The 26,645-nt window shown below is 32.2% G+C and overlaps 1 protein-coding gene across 1 annotated transcript in view; it reads right to left on the reverse strand.

Moving 5' to 3' along the window:
- Positions 1-25,722, reverse strand: part of Rph (Rabphilin) — a 136,114-nt gene extending 110,392 nt beyond the window's left edge. The window contains exon 1 of the mRNA XM_089644938.1: positions 25,585-25,722. Coding sequence (XP_089501064.1) covers positions 25,585-25,655 — 71 coding nt within the window. The 5' untranslated portion in view covers positions 25,656-25,722. The remainder of the gene's footprint in view (positions 1-25,584) is intronic.
- Between the last annotated feature and the right edge of the window lie 923 nt (positions 25,723-26,645).

The following is a 26,645-nucleotide window of genomic DNA, read 5'->3' on the forward strand; positions in this document are numbered from 1 at the left end:
CATAATACAAGAATTAATTAATTTTTTAATATATAATGACAAAAGAGACATCTCTGATTAGATAAGGATAGATTTTTCTCTGCAGATGAATGATAAACAAATTACAGTCACCTTTTGCATTTGATCAGTGGATTCATCCGGGATTGTGTCATTTTGTCAAAAGAGGTCTATTTAAGACAAAAATGATTAAAATATATTTTTTGTCACAATAAATGTCACAAATCATGGCAGTGCGTATTATTACAATCAATGTGCTGATTCATCTTGTGTATTAATATTTCTACTCTCTTGTGAGCTGGTTGATCTTATAACCTTATAGTTCAAATGCAAAGATATTGTGCTAATTGCTGCCTGCCACCGAATCTGAAGACCAAGGAGAAGACCTCAATTGCGAGTGCCATTTTCTGGTGAGTCTTTCAGTTCATATGTATTTTTGGTGACTGCTTTAAGTTATTTTCTCCCTGCAGAGTGAATTTTTTAATCAATCATAGGGAAATAAAATATTCCCTGATGGTCTGTGTTATTTACACGCCAGATCATCAACCAGTCATTATCTCTGCATTTGAATGAGATACGTAGTCGAATAAAAGTCGTTTTAATATGAACAATATGGTATACAGTAGTGAATAGTGGAAGTCATGGCACGATCAAGTGAAGTAAAAAATTATAAAAAGTTGACTTTTTCAATTATTTAGAATAATATTGTTTCAATTTTGAAAATAGACCCAGTTTTCAGGTACACTAGAATTTACGACCCCGAAACTTTACTTCGGACCATTCATAATGCCGAACAACACCGGGTATATGCCAGTATTTAATCTCTAATAAAACAAGACTTATTTAAAATAGAACAAAAATCTCTAGATATTTATTAATTTATTTAGAATTAATGGCATGGTACAATGTCGAAAGAAGTAAGAATTAGAAGATTATTATATAAGTGACACAAGACAAAAGAAAAAGATTAAATTACATTAGTGCAAGGTAGAAATAAACAAGAAACAACAATAAAAAACCTTTTATGCAGTGAGGTCATTAAAATGCTTAATCAGTACAGCTGTATATTTAAATATAGGCGTATCAAAAACATCAGCTAACAAAGCATAAGAGTTGCCAATGGTGGCTAATCTATTTATAACAGAATTGTAGCCTGAAACCGTAGTATAATTGTCACAATAATACATACTAGGGAACCTAGCTCTAATAGTACGAACATGAAGTTATGAAGATATTATCTTCAAAAATAACTTTTAAAGTTAAGTTATATTTAGACGTTGGTGACAATCGTCTTACCAGCCAGCGGCGTTTTCAGTGTCATAATGACGTTGTAGCCAGTTGGAACCATTTCGGAATGTGCGGGTGTTCATGAAATGCATGAAAATATTAAGAATACTCATTTTAGTATAATGATCAGAATCAGAAAAGTAAACATAAATCTGAACACACTTTTACTGGTATTCATAATTTGTGAAAATGCTCCATTTCTAAATAGTGTAAAATAAAGTCGCTATCCGCGTCTGTCTGTTTGTGCGCTTAGTTCTTCTAAACTACCCAACGGATTTTGATAGGGTTTTCATTATCAATTAGAGAATTTTTTTCGAAAGGTTTATGTATTTAAAACATGCATATTATATTTATAGAAAGTATAGAAAAGTTGATATTTTGTAATCAAATCGTAAAAAAAATATTTTCAATGGCTTACATTGCTAACGCTGGCTAAACCTTCTGAGATACATCAAAATGACGTGTTACGGAATTGTATATCTTAAAAAAGTCTACAGAAAAATCTTAGATGATATATGTTTATCTCCTAAGGAAAAACCCCAGCAGCGGATAACGCTGGGTACACGTTAAATAGTAGATGTTAAGAGGAACGGCTGGAAGCTTAATTTTGATTTGAGACCACAATACTTAACAAAACTGGATAGTTATATATATATAGCGCTTGGGTCTCACCCGAGCGTCGCGTGTTCGATTCCTCGGCTGGCTAAGTCCTCCATCACAACACAAGCAACATTTTCGGCTTTCTGTGGTGGTAGTAGGAGATTTTCAAACATTGTTGGGTTATTCGTAGCCTGGGAATGTTTTTCTTTCTTTTTTTTTTTTTTAAAATATATATATTTTTTTTTTTTTTTTTTTTTTTTCCTTCTGAAGTCAAACCGGCGTTTTATACCAACAACAATTTAGGTAAATTTTTAGTGAATTTATAAATTAAATTGTAACAATTGTCCATTGTTTTATATCGGGAAGACAACATTAGGATTAAAGAACATCTTAGATGCCTAAATAGCAATGGCTTTTCAGAGTTTGCCAATCATCTTATTGAAAAAGATCATACCTTCAATAAAAGCACCGGTGCTAAGATTCTCCATAAAAAAGACCATAGTAACAAATTGAATAACCTAGAAGCACTAGAAATAAAGAAAGCCCTTAAAACCAAAAGTTTAATTCTTAATAATCAATTAGATTTGTCAAAAAGCCCAATACTGGGAATATTCCCTGTAAACTGTAAAATTCCCAGTATCCCTTTATCACCTTACAATTGTTAATGCCTATTCTCTATTATTATAATATTTATATACACTTATTGTTTTCTTTTAATATATTTTTGTTTCATTTTGGTTTTACTTTCTATCTCCCTCTGTGTGTATATATAAAGACACATTTTGTATTATTGATTAGTTTAATTTTGTACCCTGACGATGCTCGAGTGAAGCGAAACCGGTCGGTCTTAAAATTAATAAAAATTCGTGGTTTTAAACAAAAAATATTGTTTTATTTCATTAATTATATTTTTAATCAAAATATATAGAACGCGTATGTACTTTATTTATTTTTGTTTAAAATTAAATTTATATTCCATTCAAGAATTAATTTTTCTAGATTTTAGAGGCAACTTTAGCAATTATTTGTGTAATAATTAATTAATTTTAACTTTACAGGTTTACTGTTAATAAATTAATTATGTCTTAGGAATACTACTTTTAATACATAAAACATGGAACATATTCTGTGCACATTTCTATTCTGATGTCCATTATTAACAGTGAAGATTTCGTGTTATAAAAATGAATAGTTTGTAAAAATAGTTACTTCGTTAGTAAGTTCCTTGGCCGCCTGCAAAGTAAAATGTATCTAGCTGTCTAAATAATACGTTTTGAAGGTTTTCGAGAGTAATTTAAAATGTGACCTACATCCGTTCAAGAGTAATATGAATTCATTGAACGAAGATCAGCATTGTGATGTAGAAATATCAAGAATAAATTAAAGTTCGCAGCTGCAATATTCAGTGCGCTTTCTCACTATAAATACCCAGCGCATACTACCTTATAGGGTATACGTGCATATAGGACACAGCCTGCATATTAAAGTAAAGCATTTGAATATGCGATCAGTACAGCGAATTGCTTTATTCGCGGGAGAAATCCGCGCCGGATCCGGTGGAGTAATACAATTATTGCGAAACGGCGACTAAACGAGAATAATCGCTGGAGTTTAAAAGAAAATAAATTAAATTTTCTCTGTTTTTTCAGCCATATTACAGTTATTTCCAGAACTTTCTCGATTTTTCTAGCGTTTTCTCTGTTGTTTTCAGCACTTTCTGTTATTTCTAGCACTTTTTCTGCTTTCCCAAAATTTTCCAGATATTTCACGAACTTTTTCTTCATATACAGGGTGTCCGGAAACTCGTAGTACAAGCGGGAAACTGGTGAATCTACATCATATTTTGAGTCGATTTTGTAGTATATTTTTTTTTGATTTTTAGCTTTCGTTATCGAGTAAATCGAGTTAGAAGTTGATTTTTTTTTTAATCAAATTCTTATAAATTATTACTGAAAATCAAAGTACCCAACTAATTAAAACTATTTGAAAGTAAAACAAATGAAGATACTCGGATTTGAAGCATTATTTTAAAATCACCCTTCATTTAATCCGGTGTAATCATAAAATATTTCTGCTCTGCAGGGTTAAAACATCTTTTGTTCAACCCTAAACACCAGAAAAAACTTTAACCCTAAAATAGCCGAAAAATATTTTTTTTGGTTTTTTTTGTTGTTGTGAAAATGCTCAAATCAAAAAACTTTATGTTTATTTAGGTTCCCCATGTGGTGTAGATTCTCCAGTTTCCCGCTTGTACTACGAGTTTCCGGACACCGTGTATATCCAGCACTTTCTATGTTTTTCAGAACTCTCTATGCCATTTTCAGCAGTTTTATTATCTCTAGCAATTTTTCTGTTTTTCCAAATTTTTCAGATATTTCCTGAACTTCCTTTTTATATATATTCATGTATCCAGCATTTTCCTTTTCCCAGCATCTTCTCTGTTATTTCTAGGACTTTCTCTGTTATCCAGCACTTTTTTTTTTTTTTTTTTTTTTTTATATTTACTCCACACAGGAGGCCCTGAAGAAAATAATTTCCCTCGGGGCCTATGTCATCTTTGGGGATGCTGTGTGGAGGGTCTTTTTTGGAGAGGAAGGAGTGAACATGGGTCTTGAAGAGTCCCATGTTGTAGGAGGGAGGAAACACAGAGGCCGGCAGTTCGTTCCACAGCCGAGCTGTTGAACTTAAGAACGAATCGTAGAAGCGACCCGTTCTCATGTGACAAGTGTCAACTGTGTACAAATGTTGGGCGCGCGTTTGGCGTGTATCCCGACTACGCACCGGTGCCGAAGGGATCAATGACGCTAGTTCCTCAGAGCATCTTCCATTGTAATACCGATAGAACAAGGACAGCATACCTACTTGACGCCTGTGCTCTAAAGATTGCAGTCCGTTTGTTAAGATTGGGGAATCTATCAAACGGACCGCCCGTTTCTGCACAGAGTCAAGGGTTTTTTTCAGGTATTTTGGGGCTCCAGACCAGAGATGGCTGCCAAATTCGACAGTAGGGCGCACTTGCGATTTGTACAGGGTGAGCAGTTGTGTACTATTAAAGTATCTGCGGGCCCTGTACAGTACGCCCAGCTTCTGAGAGGCCAACTTTACTCTGGCTTCGATGGAGCCCCCGTACCTGAGCTGGTCACTTATAGTTACACCAAGCATATCAATGGAAGGCCTGTTCGGAAGATTGCTTCCGTTGAAGGAGACTAGATTATCATTTGGATCCCTTTTAGACGTAATCAGACAGGATCGGGTCTTTGAAACATTAAATTCGACGAGATTATTTTTACCCCAGGAGGAAATACTCTCGAGATAACCGTCCATTCTCTGCTTCAAAGCCCTCCGAGCCGTTGGAGTTTGTGTGCCCTTTGGGGGCTTGTCAAACAAAAGCTATCATGAACTGTACTGTCATCCGCGTAACAATGAATCGGTGCACATGTCAAAAGGTCATTGATGTGCAACAAAAACAAAGTCGGAGACAGAACCGATCCCTGTGGGACGCCAGCATTTATGGAGTGCGAGGAAGAGGTGAAACCGTCAGCAACCGCCTGAATCGACCTATCCCTTAAAAAGTCAGCAATCCACGTACACAGGGATGCAGGAAGTCCGTAAGAATGCAATTTGTTGACAAGTCCTCGGTGCCAGACCCGGTCAAAGGCCTTGGATATGTCTAGTGCGACCGTTTGGGTCTCACCGTGACGTTCCAGGCACCGCCCCCAAACATGCGTCACATACGCGAGAAGATCACCGCACGAGCGGTTCCGCCGGAATCCGTATTGACGGTCGTTGATAATTTTGTTCTTCTCGAGGTATGTGAGCAGTTTGTCGTTGATCACACGTTCCATCACTTTGGACAGAACTGATGTGATCGCTATGGGGCGGTAGTTGGCCGGGTTGGAGCGGTCACCTTTCTTGGGAATAGGGTGAATGACCGCTTTTTTCCAACCAGAGGGCACAGTGCCACACTTCAGGGACATTTTGAAGAGCTTTGTCAAAACTGGAACTATTTCCGCAGCACACCTCTGCAATACCAGGGCAGGTATTCCATCAGGTCCACTAGCTTTGTTAACATCGAGCCCCCGTATGACGTGGAGTACATCCCGATGCCGGATCCTCAGCTTTTTCATATAGAAGCCGCAGTGAGGAACCGACGGCGGAACAGCACCCCCGTCGTCGAGGGTCGAGTTTTCCGCAAACATTTTCCCTAATAAGTTAGCCTTTTCGGTGGCGGTGTTTGCTAGTGAGCCGTCAGGTCTGGTAAGAGGTGGCAAACTGGGTTTGCAAAAATTTCGACCTATTGAGCCCGCAAGCGACCAGAATGCTCTGCTGCCATGCGGGCAGGCAGCCAGCTTTTTGCTGATCTGCAGGTCGTGTTCGAATTTCGACCTATTGATGATTCTCTTGCATTCCTTTGCCGATTTGTTGTATGCTGATCTGCTTTCGGGCGTTCGAGATGTGTTGTAGGCTCGGTAAGCCGCGTTTTTTCGTCGGACTGCTTCGGAGCATTGTCGACTGAACCACGGCTTTGAGCCCACACCAGTTTCTTTAGTAGTCGATTGTATGAAGCCATCCATCGCCGATTTGATGACTTCACCAATCTCCTGGGCACATCTTGAAGGGTCCGAAGTCCGAAAACAAACAGCTGACCACGGAAAAGCGTTGAAATGGGCCCGCATACCGAACCAATCTGCTGACCTATAGTGCCACACTTTTCTCCTCAGCCTCACATTGGTTGGCACTATTCCTTTTGTATAGATACTGCACGTTCTCTATGATTTCTCACACTTTCTCTCACTATTTCAGTAATTTCCGGAACTTTTTCTTATATATCTGGATAAATCCAGCAGATTTCTCGCTTTTTTAGTTATTTACAGCACTTTCTCTATTTTATTTGTTTTTCCAGCACTGTTTCAGTTTTTCCCGAACTTTCTCTTGCAAATCTGAATTTATCCAGCACTTTTAAAAAATGTTCCCAAACATTCCTTTCACCATTTTCCAGTATTTTCTCTGTTATCTCTGTTTTCCCAGTATTATTTCATTTTTCCGCGAACTTTCTCTAATATATTTGGATATATCCAGCACTAGAAGAAGAGAAGAAAGTAGGAGAAAGTCTTTCTCCTTTTATTCCAGAATTTTATCTGCTATTTCTAACACTCTTCAATTATTTTAAGAAATTTCTTGGGTATACTTTTATTTTCGCAGAAAAATATTTCTTTTACATTGGTTGGGTCGTTCAAACTAATTACATATGATAACCGGAAAATGGACGATTAGCGCCACTTGAATTTTTAACAACCCTCGATAAACGCTGATTATGGGCCCGTTTAAACTGTTGAGCACAAACGTTGTTCTCGACAGCTGATTTAAAATTAGTCCGCGTATTTAATTTGTGCTATTTCACAAAATAAATAAAAATATACAATCATTAACTTCTCCCAGCCTTTGTAAGAGTTTAAATGTTTTGGAAATTCCTTCTTAATAATAATATACATTAACTTTAATACAGTCAAGCAATTATTGGGTATTCTGTCAATTAAATATTATTCCATTACACACAACAACATTGTGACTACGTAATTTACGTAATGATTTTTGCATTTGATGAGGATGCAATTAGCAACACTTTGAACAAAGGAAAGTGCCCTACCTTCAAGTTTCCGGTGGCAACAGCAATATTATGACACATATATTAGTTTCACGGTAAAAGAAGTGAAAAAGAGTTTACTTTGAGAACGGGTTCGTAATAGAAACTGGGTTATCCTTCTAGCGACAAAACATGAATAAGTACAAGAAAGGAGAACAGTTTAACTGATAAACAATCCGCTGTTAATAAGTAGTTTGCCATCCCTTGTGCATTTACAAATCTAAGGTGTATTGGGGCTGTTTTACGGAGTTCATGACTATCTCCATAGTTTCTATTATACTGGCCAACACATTTTGTATGACCGTTTTGCATGTTTGTATATTTGTTTGCACAATCCTTTCCTGTTTCAAGTCGAGGCTCGTTATAATTCAATAGAGATTCTTTTTTCAAATGTTGTATCGTCTTGTTTGTTGTTGAAAGTTTGAAAAAAGAATTGTCATTGAGGTATTACCTATTATTTTTTTGAACAATTTGGATAATTCCTTATTTGAATTTGAAAAATATTACATGGTTTATAAATAAGTAGGTACCTAGGTACTTTTTTGTATTTATTGGGCATTAACTATGTAACAATTTCTAAACATTTTTGCTTTATCGAGTTTTATTTTCCAATGTACATTTGTTACTTAAATTTTGTTTACTTTGCTACTGGTTTCAATACAACCGTGCCATTCTTAAAACAACAATGTTAAAATTGCTGATTTCCTAAATATTAAAGATTGCTAGTTACTTTGCTACCGGTTTCGACACAACCGTGTCATTAACTAGCAATGTTAAAACTTTTAGATTTAGTTTTAAGATTGCTAGTTACTTTGCTACCGATTTCGACACAACCGTGTCATTAACTAGCAATGTTAAAACTTTTAGATTTAGTTTTAAGATTGCTAGTTACTTTGCTACCGGTTTCGACACAACCGTGTCATTAACTAGCAATCTTAAAACTTTTAGATTTAGTTTTAAGATTGCTAGTTACGAGTACTTTGCTACCGGTTTCGACACAACCGTGTCATTAACTAGCAATCTTAAAACTTTTAGATTTAGTTTTAAGATTGCTAGTTACTTTGCCACCGGTTTCGACACAACCGTGTCATTAACTAGCAATCTTAAAACTTTTAGATTTAGTTTTAAGATTGCTAGTTACTTTGCCACCGGTTTCGACACAACCGTGTCATTAACTAGCAATCTTAAAACTTTTAGATTTAGTTTTAAGATTGCTAGTTACGAGTACTTTGCTACCGGTTTGGACACAACCGTGTCATTAACTAGCAATCTTAAAACTTTTAGATTTAGTTTTAAGATTGCTAGTTACTTTGCCATCTGTTTCAACACAACCGTGTCATTAACTAGCAATCTTAAAACTTTTAGATTTATTTTTAAGATTGCTAGTAAATGACACGGTTGTGTCGAAACCGGTAGCAAAGTAAAAAAAAAATAAGTAACAAATTTACATTGAAAAAAAACACAATTAAACAAAAAAGGTACTTACGTACCTACTTAGAAATATTTTGATGGTTACTCTTCACATAACTACATTAGTGTTAACGATTTTTGTAAAATTTTGTTATCCAGAAACCAAAAATGCTGTCCATTTTGATGCATTATTAGTTCTCGTGATTTCTGCTTTCGGAGCTGACAAGTGTTTATTTTTCGTAATCAAATCACTTTCTCGGCTTCCTTTGCAAATGAAAGTCACAATTTTAAATCAAAAAGTATTTTGTTTGATTATATTCCGATTCTAATACATTAATTTACGTTTTTCTACAAACTTCGACGGCGTGTGGGTTGTAATTAAGGTCCCTATATTATTTAGTAGTCATTAAAAAAAATAATACACTTGTAGCCACACAAAAAAGCAAAACCCATTAATTAATTTATTTTATATTATAGAAACAAACAGTACATTGGTTACAGTAATTAAACAATTTATAGACATTAAATATTTCAAATAATGTCTCATATGTGGTTTATATATATTTAGTATTTACCAGGTAACGTGTGTAGTGTATAGGTGTGTTGTGTATATGAGTTAGTGTGTGTATGTATATGTATGCGAATTGAGCAGTTTATATTATTGACATGATGCTCCTTTTAAATTTGGGCAATGAATCCGAAAAAATGTTAATGCTTGAGTTTAGACAATTATTGATCGAATGTGTGAATTAGATGCTGCATTTGTTTTGTAATTAAGCGTGTGGAATAGTGTCGTATATCGTATATATCTCAAAGATATGTTAAAATCAATTAAGGACAGTAGTTTGGTAAAATTTATGTTAGTGTTTAAAATTCTTTGAATAAATGTTAAATCAGCTACCACTCGCCTTTTTGTTGTAAAAATTGAAATGTACATTCAATATTCAGTTACTTATTGTTGAATTTGAAGGTAAGATATTTTATAAATTTACAGTTTATAATTTGGATTCTAAATTTTTATGCACGGAAAAGAAAGAAACACGGTAGATACGCCCATTTCGGCATAATCATGCTATCTCAATCATACCTTTAGACATACGTTCATTACAATTAGATAACTTTATCAAATGGAAATTTTCTTTAATGTGGCTCGAAAACGTTGAAATATTTAAAAAAAAGAATTGCTAATAAACAAATTTGGAATCAGTACATAAGAAATTTGTTGTTGTTTATCTCTTTGGTAAAGCCAACTAATAAGTTTTAGAAGTAGATCAACGCAATGTAAACAACATATAACTTAAATATATTTGTCTTTCATTTTTCATAAATATGCAAAGTTTTAATTTTATTTGAACATTTCTTGGTTCACAAAACTCTTAAACCCTAAAGACTGTCGAAATGTATTTTCCAGATAAATAACTCTACAATTATTCTTCCACTTGGCTGAGTTTCAAGCCAACGATGTTCCCAAGATCTATTTTTAAAAATCTCCTTGTATTATTTTTCAGCTTCAGTGCCGGCAACCCGGGCGTTAATTTTATTGTGATTTTTATATAACTGCTGTTTTTATTACTATTATTGTATTTTTTTATTACTACTGTTTTTATTACTTTTATTGTGATTTTTAATAACTACTGTTTTTATTACTATAATTGTAATTTTACATAACTACTGTTTTATTACTATTATTGTGATTTTTCAGAACTACTGTTTTTATTGTGATTTTTAATAACTTCTGTTTTTATAACTATAATTGTAATTTTATATAACTACTGTTTTTATTACTATTATTGTGATTTTTCATAACTACTGTTTTTATTACTTTTATTGTGATTTTTCAGAACTACTGTTTTTAATGTGATTTTTAATAACTTCTGTTTTTATTACTATAATTGTAATTTTATATAACTACTGTTTTTATTACTATTATTGTGATTTTTCATAACTACTGTTTTTATTACTTTTATTGTGATTTTTTTATAACTACTGTTTTTATTACTATTATTGTGACTTTTCATAACTACTGTTTTCATTACTTTTATTGTGATTTTTAATAACTACTGTTTTTATTACTATTATTGTGATTTTTTATAACTACTTTTTTTATCACTATAATTGTAATTTTATATAACTACTGTTTTTATTACTATTATTGTGATTTTATATAACTACTGTTTTATTACTAACTGTTATATTTGCCCACCTCAATAGACAAAGTCTGTTCTGAGGCGGATAATAAACATATTATATTTATAAATATATTCATATTTTGTATTGTTATATTAAATATTAATATTTTTTATGTATAATTGTACACTATAAATATAACAAAACACATATACAAAAATATAGAAAGTAGATGATAATAAATATTACAAGCAAGCAGTTTGTTTATTTATTGTTTTTGTGTTTAATTCGTAGAACTCCATTTAATTTTTTTATAAATTTAATTTAGATTAAATTTGATAATATTATTATTAAGTTCTGCAAGTGTTTTAGTTTTTTATTATTGTGACAGCTGTTTCGGCTTACAAGGCCGACAGTTTGAAAAGGCTTGACAGTTTGAAAATGGCCTTGTAAGCCGAAACAGCTGTCACAATAATAAAAAACTAAAACACTTGCAGAACTTAATAATAATATTATCAAATTTAATCTAAATTAAATTTATAAAAAAAAAAAAAAAAAAAAAGCAGTTTGTTGTATATTTTATTATTTTGTAACATTTGTATATTTAAACACTGTAATATTGTAGTACCTACTCTCTTCAATTTGGTTAGTAAGAAATAGGATAGTGCTGTAGAAATGTATTATATATTTGTACAGCGCCCTTGTGGTGATTTTGCACAAAAACGGCGCTATACAAATCATCCAAATTTTATTATTATTATTATTTATATCTTTACATTTGTAATGCCGAAACGGTAATTATATGAAACTCCTTCGATAAAACTAAATCGTAAAGTATCGTAAACCTATTAAAAACACAATTTGTTCTATTATTTAACATGTTATAGGTAAGAAAAAAATCACAATGTATCTTTAAATGCAACTTAAGCATTTATCAAGACATATTTTCTCTATTTCAAACGAATCGTGTATTATTAAATATTTTCACAATTTTCACTTAATTATTATCGTTTTTTAATATTAGCGTGCTCCCTCTAACATTCGTATTTACATATCTCCCTTTCAAACCATATTTAAACGCTTACTACGGGGCCTCAAGATCGTTTTAACCATTCTGACCTTACGCACCGCGTTATATTTACATCACGTCTTTTAGTAAGGCTGTACATGTTTTTTTTTTAATTTTAATTTTAAGAAAATGGCTTCAAAGTGAACACGAAGAATTTATCAAATATTAATGAAAATGCATGATTTTGCTTTCTGAAAGAGTTGTTCCTCATTGTAATTAAACTGATACGAAATACTTTTTAATATTTTTTATGTATTAAGGATAAAACGCGCGTATGCTTATTTACCATATTATATTTACATATTTGATTTCTACACGTTCTAAGTCAGATGACATGTTATAATACATAAGTCGCTGAAAAAGATTGGGTTTTCCTAGGCTTTGATCTTAAATTGCTTAGCATCGACTGATAAAGTCGCCCACGACCAGTTAGTCAACATAGCATTATTTCATACCTAAGTAACAACAAGTACCTTATGGCTATTTATAAGTTCCTCTCTGAAAATATACAGGAGAGCTTCAACCTTCGTAAATGCCTCCTACCGAGAGATACAAGGTCATATTTGTGCCAACCTCACCTTCCCCCTTCCCATCTCCATCCCTACCTCCTCCCCCTCGTAAAGTGTGTCAGTGTGTCAATCAGTCGATACGCAGCACAACATTATCAGCATTATCGTCTAATTAGAACCCGGCCTCTGTAGTTTGTATGGTGTAGGAGCCATTGGAATATTGGAGTATGGGTGTATTTTTACGTTTAAGAAAATACAATAGAAGGACATAGCCCTAGTTTTATTATGCAAACCGGTTTCGCACACACATTATATATTTTATAGTCCAGCTAACTAATAGTTGACAGTTAACCCGATAGAATTGTTTTGCAGACATATGTTAAGAGGAAGCTACAAGCCAAAAATGTGTATATTCTTAGTATACCTTATATTGTAGGTAATAGGCATTAAAATCGCTTGACAAATGGAGTATAGAAACATTCGATTTCAAGCACAAAACTGTTTTTTTTTATATATTTTGTTAATATTTTTTTAAGAAAGCAAAACTTTTAATCAAGTAAAACTGTCACAGATAATTATTGCTATTATTCTGTATTTTTTAAAAGTTGTTCCCTTTATGCGTTCATACATTTCTAATGAAAAAAATTTTTTTTTTTAGTAGCTAACATTTGTATTTTTTATTGAGTAATTTATTATTTTATTTGTATTCTACTCAAGCGAAACGATAGGAAAACCTTCAATTTATCTAAAGCATATTTTTTGCTATTCATAATGTACACTAATTCGTTATAAAGATTAATCAAAATACTGATTTAGCATTAAGCTTCGCCTTAAGTCATCTTTTGCTTAGTTTTAGTGAAATATTCACATCTATCTATACACGGTGTCCGTAAAGTCAAGTACAAGCGGAACACTAGGGAATCTACATCACATTTGGAGTCAATTTTGCATTATAAATTTATTTGATTTGAACATTCGTTTTCGTATAAATCGGTTTCTAAGGACGGGTTGTTTCGGAGAATCTGAACAATTCATCAAATTTCAATGTTCATTTTCAAGTTCTGTGAAAGATTTTTTCAAGTTCTGTTTTTATTTCAGTTTTGTCAAGCAACTAGACTACAATGATATAAAAACAGAACTTGAATAAGTCTTTCACAGAACCCGAAAATGAACGTTGAAATTTGATGAATTGTTCAAATTCTCCGAAACAACCCGTCCTAAGTGTTTAATCTCATTTGTTTAACGTATTTTCTTAAAAGAATTTTTATGTTATGTAGCCTAATTGCCCGCATTTATTACAAGTTTCCAGACACCGTGTATATATGTATATATTTAAGAGCATTTTAAGCAGCGTGGTTTTGTTTTTCATACAAATCCACAGTTTTATTCCGAGATTGATAAAAATATACACCCTCGACCTTCATAATAGGAGGAAGAACACTGTCTGCTTGAGATTTCCAAAAACCACCCACATCCTCTCTTCCCAAGCCTCACAGCAGAATTTTGATACTTCTTGATGAAATTTCGCACACACGACGTTCAAAATAAGAGTAAAATTACTGTTTTAATTTGAATAGGAAAATCTCGGCGCAAACCCCTTTAAGCTGGTGTCAAAATTCTAACCAAAGGAATTCAATTCTATGAACGGTTCAAATAAATTGAACAGTCTTACATAAATAGTTTTATGCCCGTTAGACCTACGACATCTAACTTACTGCTTTACAAAAACTTTATTTACAACGCTCTGTCAAAAGGTCACCGAGTTGACTCGATGTATACTGATTTTTGTAAAGCCTTTGACACTGTTTCTCTTTGCATCTTAATGGAAAAGGTAGAACGTTTGGAACGAATGGCTTAGAAGTTATTTATCAAATAGGAAACTATCTGTAAATTATGTCCAAAATCTTTTTAAACTTTTTTGCATTATGTGGGGTCCCCCAAGGTTCCCACTTAGGACCAATTCCATTTCTACTATTTATTAATGACATATCTTTAATTTTCAAACATTCAGTTTCTTCTATTTGCCGATGATCTAAAAATATTTAAATCAAAAACAAATTAAACCTTAATATAGACAAATAACAAACGATCAATTTCCACATATCAAAAACCTCATTATTATTCAACTACTCAATAATATCAATCTTTAAAAAGTCTGTGATTTCAATAACCTTAGCATTATTTTTGACACCAAATTACGCTTCTTGAATCATATTACAAATTTTACCAGTAAAGGATTACAAATGCTTGGCTTTATTCTCAAAATCGCAAAAGACTTTAATAACCTAAAAAACATAAAATAACCATACACATCTCTTGTTAGATTTCAGGCAGAATATAATTAGTACATTTGGTCTACTCATTTTAACTCTCTATTTTTTCAATTTTAACTTGCTTACAAATTGAAAAAATTAAAAATATTTCTTTATTAATTATTATTTTTTTGGTAAACTAATGTTTAAGACAAGACTTTTTATGCATAGCACAAAGGGTAACAATTATTTTACAAGCAATAATTATTAGCCTGAAACACTTGGTCGTTGGCGTCATGTATCTTTTATCGGGAGATTTTTTAACGTGGATGAGTGTTTCAGGCTAATAATTATTGCTTGTAAAATAATTATTTCTTTATTAAATTAAAATTGGTATTCGCATAAATGAAATCAATTATATGAATTTACGAAGTATACTCGATTTATCGAAATTATCTGAAACGCGAAAAATAATTAATCTTCTTCTATTGAATATATAAAATCTTTAATTTTAGATTAATTTCATTAATTAATTTCTTGACATTACATGTATATCCGAAGCATACTAGATGAACAATAAGTTTTTGTTGAATTCTGTCATGGAAAAGATTCACATAATTGGCAATGAATTAATAGATCTTGCTATTTTCGTTTTAAATTTTGATACATTTAGAACCAAATTAATTCGTCACTTTTTAGTAAATGTCAATCTATGCATATGCTTTAGTATTCGTAATAACTTGTTTTTAATTATAATTTTTTTATTTCAACGGTTATATTATATATTTTATTTCATGCTTAATTTTAAAATTTAAAACAATATTATTTATATTATATTGTTGTTACTTTTAACTTATGTTAAGTTAAAAAAGTTTGTTAAGATGAAGTTAATGTTTTTTTTTATTTAATTTATAATCTTATTGAAAAAGTCCAATATGGCTTAAATAAACAAACTGTCGACATAATTTTTGATTGAAATCTGTTTATATAAATCACACTTCTAAAAATATTAGTTTTTCTTTCACTGCACAAGAGTACCAACTGCCCGGAGCCAGTTTTCTACCTATCTGCGCCATAACTTGGCCAGGAAACTCGGGGTCTAGAGTCATTTATATATATGATCTATAGTGCCCGAAGCAAGTGGGACTATGACAACCCCAGTAGGAATATATTGTGGGTCTGAAGGTTACACCAGGGCGATACTGAGAATAATACTGAAATGGCTTTACGGTACATAAATATTTTTTTATAAAAACAAAGAAAAGTTATTTTAAATTATTATCGATTTAATAATTAATGTTCTTCAGTGCAAATGGAATCTGTCCTCATAATGGGCAGTGTAACGCAGTCTGAAAAGTTGGGATGATAATACAAAAAAATTTGGCTGTAAAAATATCAAATTATATTTTTTTAATGTTTCGCTTTTTGGGATTGAAATATTTTGAATAGTAATTAATTTTAAACGTTATGAAAAAAATACTTTTAGGAAGCTTTCATGAAAAAACGTACGTTTTCCTAATTATGCAAAAATCTTTCAAACGCTCGTGGAAATCTTTGAAGAACTAATTACTTCTCAGTTCTAATCAAATTTTACATAATATTTTAAAAGCAATTTTCTCTTTAAAATTCAAATTAAATTTATATTTTAAAGGGACTGTCCACTACGGAGTTGACATACTTTTTATTAGACGAATTCAGATTCGAGTTCAGAATTCCCGGTTTGAATTCCGACGAAAATATTTTCTCTAACATTTATTTAGTACAAAAAAATACATTACGGCGATGCACTACGTAGTAAAGCAAAATCATGTGTTTTTGGTTTGAAAATTTAGTCGCCTAGAAATGTTTCAGATTCTTTAATTAAATACTGCGAGTAGAATACATCTTGGCCTTTGAAATAATCGAGTAAACTTTACATAAGTCTTTTTACAAGCCCAGAAAAAAATAATGTATAAGGCCTGAAAACTGCTTTAATGTTCAAAATCTCCTACTTACGAACCCATTTTTGATTATGGTTTTATTGTATAATGTGGCAAATTAAGTTATTTATAAAATGATCGAAAAACATTTAAATATTTTTGCCTGAACATCCACAAAATAAAATAAAAGGCACTTTTTGGTTATGTTTTTTTCTTGCATAAATGAAAACAGGTGGATGGTGTTAAGCGGGAATTTAAGCCTTATCGCCATCTACGTAAGGTGTGTTATTGATAGCGGCTCGATTCAAAATATTACACGACGTAGTGCATCGCCTTAATAGTACATTTGCGGCACGTTTAGTGTTATAGATACTCTCAGTATCTCCCTGGTAAAAGACAACCATCAAATTGTTCAAATGGTTTTAGTTGTGTTTGATGACTAGATCTTAATAGTCCGTCTTCTCTCCTCCCCCCTCCACTCCCTTCAGCTCCACAACATGCCGCTATTGGGGATTCCATAATCCCACTGGCTAAAAACAGTCGTTCGAGATCAGTTGGGACTCTTGCAGAATGTTCGCATTCAAAAAAATATAAAGGTTTAGTTTTTATTAGAGTTTTTTTGTAATCAGTTGTCGGCATTAATTATCCTTTATTTTGAACGTCAAGTGTGCATAATTTCATCTTGAAATATTAAAATTCTTTTTAACGAGTGAGAAAAGGCTGATGGTGTGGTTTTTCTAAATCTCTGTCTTATTTTGAAGGTAAAGTGTTCAAAATTTTATCAATGTTGGAATAAAACTGTAGATTTGTATTAAAAAAAACCTCCCACAGACACTTTTCATAGCTGACATGTTATAATGCTAATTTATTATGAATCTCTTCAAATTATTCGAAATCAGGTGAAAAACGGGATTGCAGGCCCTTGATAAACTTTTAGTAAAATACGATTCCTAATATTTTTGCATTTCGTCATTATATTATCAAGGCAAAAGCAGGTGCATGAACGCGTGTTCCGATATATTAGGAATTTACTAAAAGTTTATCAGTTTATCAAATTATTATAAAGGTATTACTTAAGAAAACTGTACTTTTCCAACAAAATTGCTTTTTAAATTGTTTCCAGTACCAAATATTGATGATATATTTAAGCAAACATCCATTATAAAAATGTGTAAAGAAAAAAATAACACAGAATATCAAGAATTTTACAAACTGATGAGAAATGGAAATCAATTTATTACGCCAATCTTTAAAACAACTCAAATGCAAAACCATTATATTTACCAAGCCATAAAAAAACTACAATAATCTCCCTTCCGAATTGCGCTGTATTACGAACCAACAAGAACAAATAAATAAAATCAAACTTTTTTTTCCAAAAAAATTTTTAGTAAAAAAATATATATTTATAGTAAAAAAATTATTATTGTAAAAATTGATTGTAAAAAATATATATATATATATTATATATAGTTTACATTTAAGAATCTAAGTAAGAATCGTGGCTCCCTTATCAGGCACAAGAGCTCCTCTTTTCTGATAAGGTATACATGACCAATTACGAACCTAAATATTATGTTTTGCAAAATATGTATGTATTAATGTAACCCATATGATCTATATTAAAATAATAAAAAAAAAGTGGGTGTGTCAAGCCTACGCAAGACAGAAGTGAAACTTCTAGTTTCAGCTGATGCTTGGCGTGGCGCAGTTCGCTGGTGTCTGAGAGAGAGGAAAGAAGAGAAGAGAGAGAACGTTCGTGAGCGGCTCCCCCACCTCAACAAGGTTTCACTTCAAAAATGCCACAGCCGAGAATCGAACCTCGCTTAACTGATTGAAAGCCAACCACGCTGAGCACCAACTGTAAGCAAAGCCGCATAAATTGATTATATTATGTAGGTTCTGAAAATATGAGAGCTTGTTATGTTTTATAATGTTACCTACATCACACCCAAAATATAATATATTTTTAAAAATAATGTACAATGTACAGAAATAGAATCCCACACAAGATCGCGTAGTGCGCTCTAGCGAACGGATATTTTATCAGAGGGAGATAGTTTTAATTTTTTTTTCTGTAAATTATTACATATTATCAAAATAAATAAATTAATTAAATAAATGTAATACAATTATCATAATATACGGATTAGATAATAATTTTAATCCAACACAATAACGCAAAGCGCGCTCTAGCGGAGTAATGTTTTATCACAGTGAGATAAGTGTTTTTATTATTTTGCAATATTATTTTCTTTTAAAAAATGTTCTGACCTACTAAAAAATAAGATATTGAATGAAAAAGGCGTTAAAAACAAAAAAATAATGTGCGATGGCCGAGAATCGAACTCGGATCAACTGCTTGGAAGGCAACTATGCTGACCATTACACCACCAACGCCAGTTGTCGGGATGAGCTAAGAAGCATTTATATGTTACTTCAAAACTTTGACTAGATCAAATGAACTTTAATCGGTGGTGGGGGTACCCGCATTTTCGTTTCGGTCATGAGTCGGTTTTACTCCGGTCCTCGAAATTGCATGACGCGCGTAAAGAAGTTTCACTTCAAAAACAGACTTTTTTTAATAAATTAACAATACTCGTTTTTCTCCATAATAAAAACCAACCGAATCGATTAAAAAAAAACCGCTACAAAACCATTTGAATTTTTAGTGTTCGTAAGAAATTGTTCTCTCAACAAAGAATTTCACCAGATATACGTATTGGCTACCTCTGATTTATAACACTACATCCAAAGGTTCTATATCATGTTTTTCTATGCATGATAAAAGCCTTAAATCCATTAAAACCGTGAAAATCCACGTCCGAACGAATGCGAAACAAACCCTCTAAAAGTACATGTATATAATGCAGGGGAAGTTGGTGTGATCAGTGTTGCCGTGGCGACGGCACTGGTGCCTACCTACCCTGCCGATGATTTAATGTGATCATCCCCTGCTTACGCGGTCTGTCGATCAAATTCTACCCTTCAATTTTTTGGACCTCCCTTTTGGCAGACGAAATGATAATAATCAAAAATATCCAATATTATATTACGTAGAAAACTCAATGATGCGTTATTCTTGTACAAAATTGTAACAGATCTATCAACCATAGTTGATTTCATCACAGTGCTTAAATACAGCGTGTTACATTCAGACTTGTAATATATTCGTATCAGACATAATATATATTCAAAACATGAAAGAAAACACGACAATGGGGAAAAGAACCCAGGATCTCTATCTTATCGGAACAACGTCTTTATCTACTCGACCATTGGGACCTAATTATTATACACATATATCGATCTATTTGTCAGTATTATCTTATGTTTCAACTCGGACCCCTAGAGCGTTATCTTTACGTTACGTTCCGTTTAAAGATGGTGGCTGATTTAATACGTCGTATGCCTTGGTAGCTGGTGTGCACGATCAAATAAACCATTTATTTGCATATAAGTAGCTATTCTGGAGAAAACACTTAAAATTATGTATAGGGTTTTCCAATAAGAGGTGTTATTTTGAATAGCCCGCTATTTCAGTAGATATTCCTTTTGAAGCTGACATTTTTTGACATTTGACAAGTAAAAACTACGCCATCAATAAAAATGGAACGATACACACTTGAACAACGCATTGAAACTATTAAAATTCACTTGAGTGAATCAAATGCAAATCATCTTGAGTGATGAGGCCCATTTCCACCTCGGTGGCTTCGTCAACAAGCAAAATTGTAGCATTTGCGGCTCAGAAAACCGAAGAGTTATTGTTGAAAAGCCTCTTTATCCTCAACGTGTGACTGTTTGGTGCGGAAAAGGTCCGGCGGAGGCATTGGACCTTACTTTTTAGAAAATGAGGCTGGAGCAACAGTTACGGTGAATGGATAGCTATCGAGAGATGATTAATGTTTTTTTATGGCCGAAATTGGATGGTATTGATTGAGACAACGTTCACTTTCAACAAAACGGCGCTACGTGCCACACAAGTAACTAAACCATTGATCTTTTACGATTGAATATCAAAATAACACCTCTTTTTGGAAAATCCTGTACTACTGTTACAAAAAAATTATAATCTCATTATCTGGTAAAAATGGGACAATTTACAACAACATTGCTATTGTATCAATGTATGCCTTTCTTGAAGGAATTGAGTTTAAATACGGACAAATCTATTTATTCATATTCATAATGCGTATGTACACGCGCAACAAATAATTTGTCCTTATATTTTAAAACATAACTGGCAAAAGGGGTATTTTAATAAAATAATTAAATTAACGCCATCTATAAACGCGTAGATTATAACGTACGTTTCGGGACGACTTGGCCTTGTTGACGAAATTTTGTTTTAACCCGGACTACTCGGGCGTTTTTATTTATTTATTTATTTATTTATTATTATTACATTTATTACATACAAGATATACAAATATAAAAGGAAGCTTTGACTGTCCAACTAGGAAGTTTCCCGTTTTAGGACAGTCAAAAGTTTTGCATTTCACTTTTAGGTTACGTTCCGGTTCCAATTAAAGATGGTGGCTGTTTTAACACTTCAAGTGTCGAAAGAAATGGCACAATTGCAAAAAAAACAAATATTTTTATGAAAATAGAATCAGCCGACGCACGGTGAAAATTTAGCGTGGGCACCGACGGGTCATAATGTTATCGATCGTCGAATAATCGTGTTCATTTATTAAGTAGGTAGGTATTTAAGTACCTACTTACAAAATATTCAGAGGAAATTTTGGTTTTGATTTATTAAATATTAGATTTTTTCTAACTACTATTTTAATAAGATGATTATTATTACTCCGCGGGTTTTTTGCTGCTGGATGCTTTGCTGCTAAGTGATACTAACAAAAGTTAACCTATAATAACCCAATCTAACCTAACCTAACCTATCATTTTATTATTCATATAAGTAAAAATTCGAATGATTTGGTTTCATGTTTTTTTATTGGGTTGGCAGTGCCTAGACTTCCTACATACAAACGCGTATTATGCGCAAACTTCATATCAGTATTCTGTCAAAATGGTGCGAAATTATTATTTACGTAAATAATAATAAATATCAATATTTTTTCAAATTGTAAATGCAAAGATTTGTTGTTTTTCGTCATTAAGTTGAATCAAATGTTTGTTTTCTTTTGAAATGCGTATTAAAACGGTAGTTTGGTAGTTTGAATAGATGAAATTGTACGTATTTATTATGGATTATTTCAAATGAATTTATTCGCCATTATGCCGCCAGAGGTGCGTTCTGTTGGCCAATTGGGATACTACTCCAGTAGTAGCGTCGGTAAAGGAGGGATTGACATTTTCAAGGAATCCTAGAATGCGTGATATTTTGCTATGGAGGCTATTCGGAATTTACCCGAAACCTAAGATTTGAATTCGACCAATCAGAGGGCCGAAACCGTCCAGACGCTGGCGTAATAATACTATCAGATAAGTAAGTAGGTACATATTTTTAATACCCACAATAATAATATTTTTAAATTTGTTAGTTTCACAAACGTGTGTGTACATTTAATACGACGTGAAACAGACAAACACGAAATGAACTTAAACTGATAGTTCTATATTATAAGCGGTTCTTCATGCAGACTTTAAACTGTTAAACGAAAGCAAGTTAAATTTCGTTAATATCATTAAAAACATTGTAGGTAATTATTCTGATTTCACAGATGAAATTCTATAAAATGTCGCCTTAATATAGGCAATTTTGATAGCATCAAGAACAAAATAATATATCTGCAAAAATTTTACAAGCTTTGTTCTCCATTACAATTCAATGCTTTACGTTGTTCAGCAAAAGCTCCTAGTTTTTTTCAACACCTTGTCTTAATTATATTTTTTTTTCTGTGTCTTGTTCTGTTTCATGTTTTGTTTAGATTTATTATAGTATTATCTTCATCTTCAATGATATATTACGTAGATGGGAATAATCTTCTAAGTGATTAAAAGAAAATATGTTCCACTAAAAATTGAATATTTTTTTTAACTTTTCGAAAAATTCAATAAGTATCCCATATAAATATAAATCGGATATGTTTATCGGAGACACAATCTAGGCTAAAACCAATTATTTAGAATTTTGTAATCATTAAAAAAGGTGGTTGCTAAAAATATGGGAAAAAAAAGTTTACAAAATAATATTGTTAATTCTGAATTTTAAATATGAGATTGACGAAAAGATGTGTAATCATTAGTTCCCAGTGGTCGAGTGATTAAAGACAGAGATACAGGGTTCCATTCCCAGTTGAGAGCTTTATCTTTTTATTTCATTTTTCTGTATTTTGTTCTGTTCCATGTGCCGTTTAGATTTATTAAATTTTTATTTTTTATTTATTTTTTGGAATAACTTTATTGAGTAAAACCTCAAATTGTAATATTTAATTATTACAAATTGAGGTTTTACTCAATAAAGTTATTCCAAAAAAATTAATATTCACCCTAGACTTGCAATTCAATAGATGTCGCACATTAAAATAAAAATATAAGATAGGTTTGTCTAAAAAGACGCTGTCTAGATTGCATTTAGTTCGGGTTGAATCTTGCGATCATACGTAAAGATTAATTAAGACAATGTTGGTAGTTCTTATTCGAAGTATGATACAGTTAAAAGTGACAGAAGGGGATAGGGTCCCATTAGTGGTAGAGCGGTGATTCCTAGATGTGACCGTATCCTTTTCTGATTTTTCTGTTTCAGATTTTCGTTTAGAAATCGCTAATATTGTCTTCAACAATTAGATTTAGTAGAATTATCTTGTTTTTCAATGATACAGAGTCATAGTTTTAAAAAACACGTTTTTGTTTGTAAAAGAAATCCTATCATGACATTTTATATTGAGTCCTTAATAAAGCTGCCCACACATGTTATCGTGAAAATGTAAATTATACCTTATCAGGCACGATGATAATGGTATGAAATTACACTGCTGCACTCTACCAATAAGTACCTAGCAACCTTACAAATAGGGATTGCGATAAATATGTAGGTTTTTATTTTAAATGTGTAGGCACTTTCATAATTTGAGGTATCCGCTATTATAAGTAGGTATGTAAATATCATTCCAAAAAAGAAAAATTTAAATTAATATTTACGTAATAGATTAATACAGGGTTTTCCAATAAGAGGTGTTATTTTGATAGTCAATCGTAAAAAAAAAGGTTTTGTTGCTTGTGTGGCACGTAGCGCCGTCTTGTTGAAAGTAAACGTTGTCCAAATCATCACCCAATTCCGGCCATAAAAAATCATTAATTTTTATTATTTTTTATTATTTATTAAATTGAATATAATTACATTTAATACAATATAAGATATGGGTAGTCCCACAAAGCTGTGACAATCAGCTTGTCTGTAGGTTCTACTATTTAATGTTATAACATAATACACATTAGCTTAAGTATAAATATTAATACCAAATATAAATACATTTACTAACCACTTTTTTGTCAGTATAGGGCAGGATTTCTCATTATTTTTTAAGTTAAAAGTTTTCGTTAAATTTGTTATAAATCACAGGTATCTAATAGTCAAGTGTTCTGCTACCATACTTATTTGATATAAGTGGAATTTTCAGGCCTTTTTTCAGTAAATCTTGTTGAAAGTAAACGTTGTCTCAATCAATACCATCCAATTTCGGCCATAAAAAAACATTAATCATCTCTCGATAGCTATCCATTCACCGTAACTGTTGCTCCAGCCTCATTTTCGAAAAAGTAAGGTCCAATGACTCCGCCGGACCATAAACCGCACCAAAAAGTCACACGTTGAGGATAGAGAGGCTTTTCAACAATAATTCTTGGGTTTTTCGAGCCCCAGATGCGACAATTTTGCTTGTTGACGAAGCCACTGAGGTGGAAATGGGCCTAATCACTCAAGATGATTTGAATGTGATTTACTCAAGTGAATTTTAATAATTTCAATGCGTCGTTGAAGCGTGTATTGTTCCATTTTTTTAATGGCGTAGTTTTTACTTGTCAAATGTTAAAAAATAACAGCTTCAAAAGTAACATCTACCGAAATAGCGGGGTATTCAAAATAACACCTCTTATTGGAAAACCCTATACTTTAGGACTTCATTGCGTAGGTTTAAATCATTTTACTATAATACAAGCAATCGTTATATTTAATAAGTATGTTGTTATTTAAAAAATATATTATTATAAGATGCAAAAAGAGGCCTCGAGGGAAATCATTTCCCATACGGCCTATGTCATCTTTGAGAATGCTGTGTGGAGGATTTTTTTGAAGAAATGAAAGGGAGAACTTTTTAATGTTGTAGGAGGGAGGAAACATAAAAACTATAAACATATAACTATTCCACAGCCAATTGGTTGAAGATAAGAACCAACCGTAAACAAACGAGTTTTAGCTCGATCGGATGTCGGGAAGTAAGTTAATTTTTACTTCTAAGACTTGCGTTCATTCATTCATTTATGTATAATATTAAACTTACTCAAATAATATATCTTGTTTATTTTTTTTATTTTAAAACTATTACACACATATGCGAAAACCACAATATTGATCATACAACAAATCTGTTCGCTGAAGACAACAAGTTTGTAAATCCAAATTAACAAATAAACATGTTAATAAAAAGTTTACAAAATCGGTATTGCCATCCCTAAAGTCCCAGCATATTGTGACAGAACACGCAGAGCGCAACAGGTCGTATCCAGAGCAACAGTGTGCATATTAGGGAAAACGAAAATTTCGCTTTAAAATGCAGTAATAATATAAAAAATGGAGACTTACTTTGCACGGAGGGAAAGCTGCCGGTCATTTGGGCACACGTATTTATTCGGCGATCCATTGTAACCCATCATAGTTATTCGATTGTTCCACTGGAAAACAGGTAATTATAACCTTTAAAGATACGAGCGAGATGTTGACGCGCCGGTGGACAGAATTATACTGAAGTAGATGAACTGCGCGCTTGTTATGGTGGTATTTGTTTCAAATGTCTACGGCGTTGTTTGTTAGTGTGTGTTTGTTAGCTACAGTCTCCATTTTCCACTCCCCTCTGAATTTCCTTTCCCCGCCTTCTGTGATCCTGATCGATATTCTCTCAGATTTTCGCAGAGAAATAAACAGGCTAAATGTCAAACATTGTATTTCGAATTAATTTTGGCGGTTTGTTGAGTTGTTTTACGGCGGGCTTGAGAGGGTATTTTCTTTGAGCTTTGTCTGTATTTGGTTAGGTACCGCTTGATTGGTTGGTTCCAGGAAAACGACGAAGTTTTAGAACTAAATTAAATACAGCTAAACACTATTTATTTGTTTTGTTTAAAACATAAGAAAACTAGAAATTAATTACCCGTTTAAAATCATGGGATATTATAATTATTGAAGGATTCGTAAATCTGAAAGTTTTTAGTAAAGAACGCATCAGAATACGGACAATTGCTGCAGAATGGTTTATTTAATAACGTCTTATTGGGTTTTTAGATAACGATTATAAATTAAATTGAAAATAACAGTATTAAAAAAAATAAAAAGATTTTAAAAATTAAAGCACAAAATACAATATATTTGCTATATACCTACGAGTAGTAAAAATAAAAATGTATTTTGAATACGAAATGAAATATAGTGGCATATAAATTATTTATGATTACTCGTTATTTACATTAACTAAAAAGAACTGAACTAATTTGACTTTGAATGTGTCAAGATTTAAATTGAATATATCGGCGACATTTACAAGCTCATTCCCCATATATTCCTTCACAGTCTATGCATAACAGAATTGAACACGGAGATATTGTGAAATAATATATTCCATCTACTATGTATCGAAGGTACATGTAGTTCCA

The sequence above is a fragment of the Hesperophylax consimilis genome, chromosome 22, assembly GCF_061612785.1.
Source record: "Hesperophylax consimilis isolate HC1 chromosome 22, BYU_Hcon_1.0, whole genome shotgun sequence".
Classification (NCBI taxonomy): domain Eukaryota; kingdom Metazoa; phylum Arthropoda; class Insecta; order Trichoptera; family Limnephilidae; genus Hesperophylax; species Hesperophylax consimilis.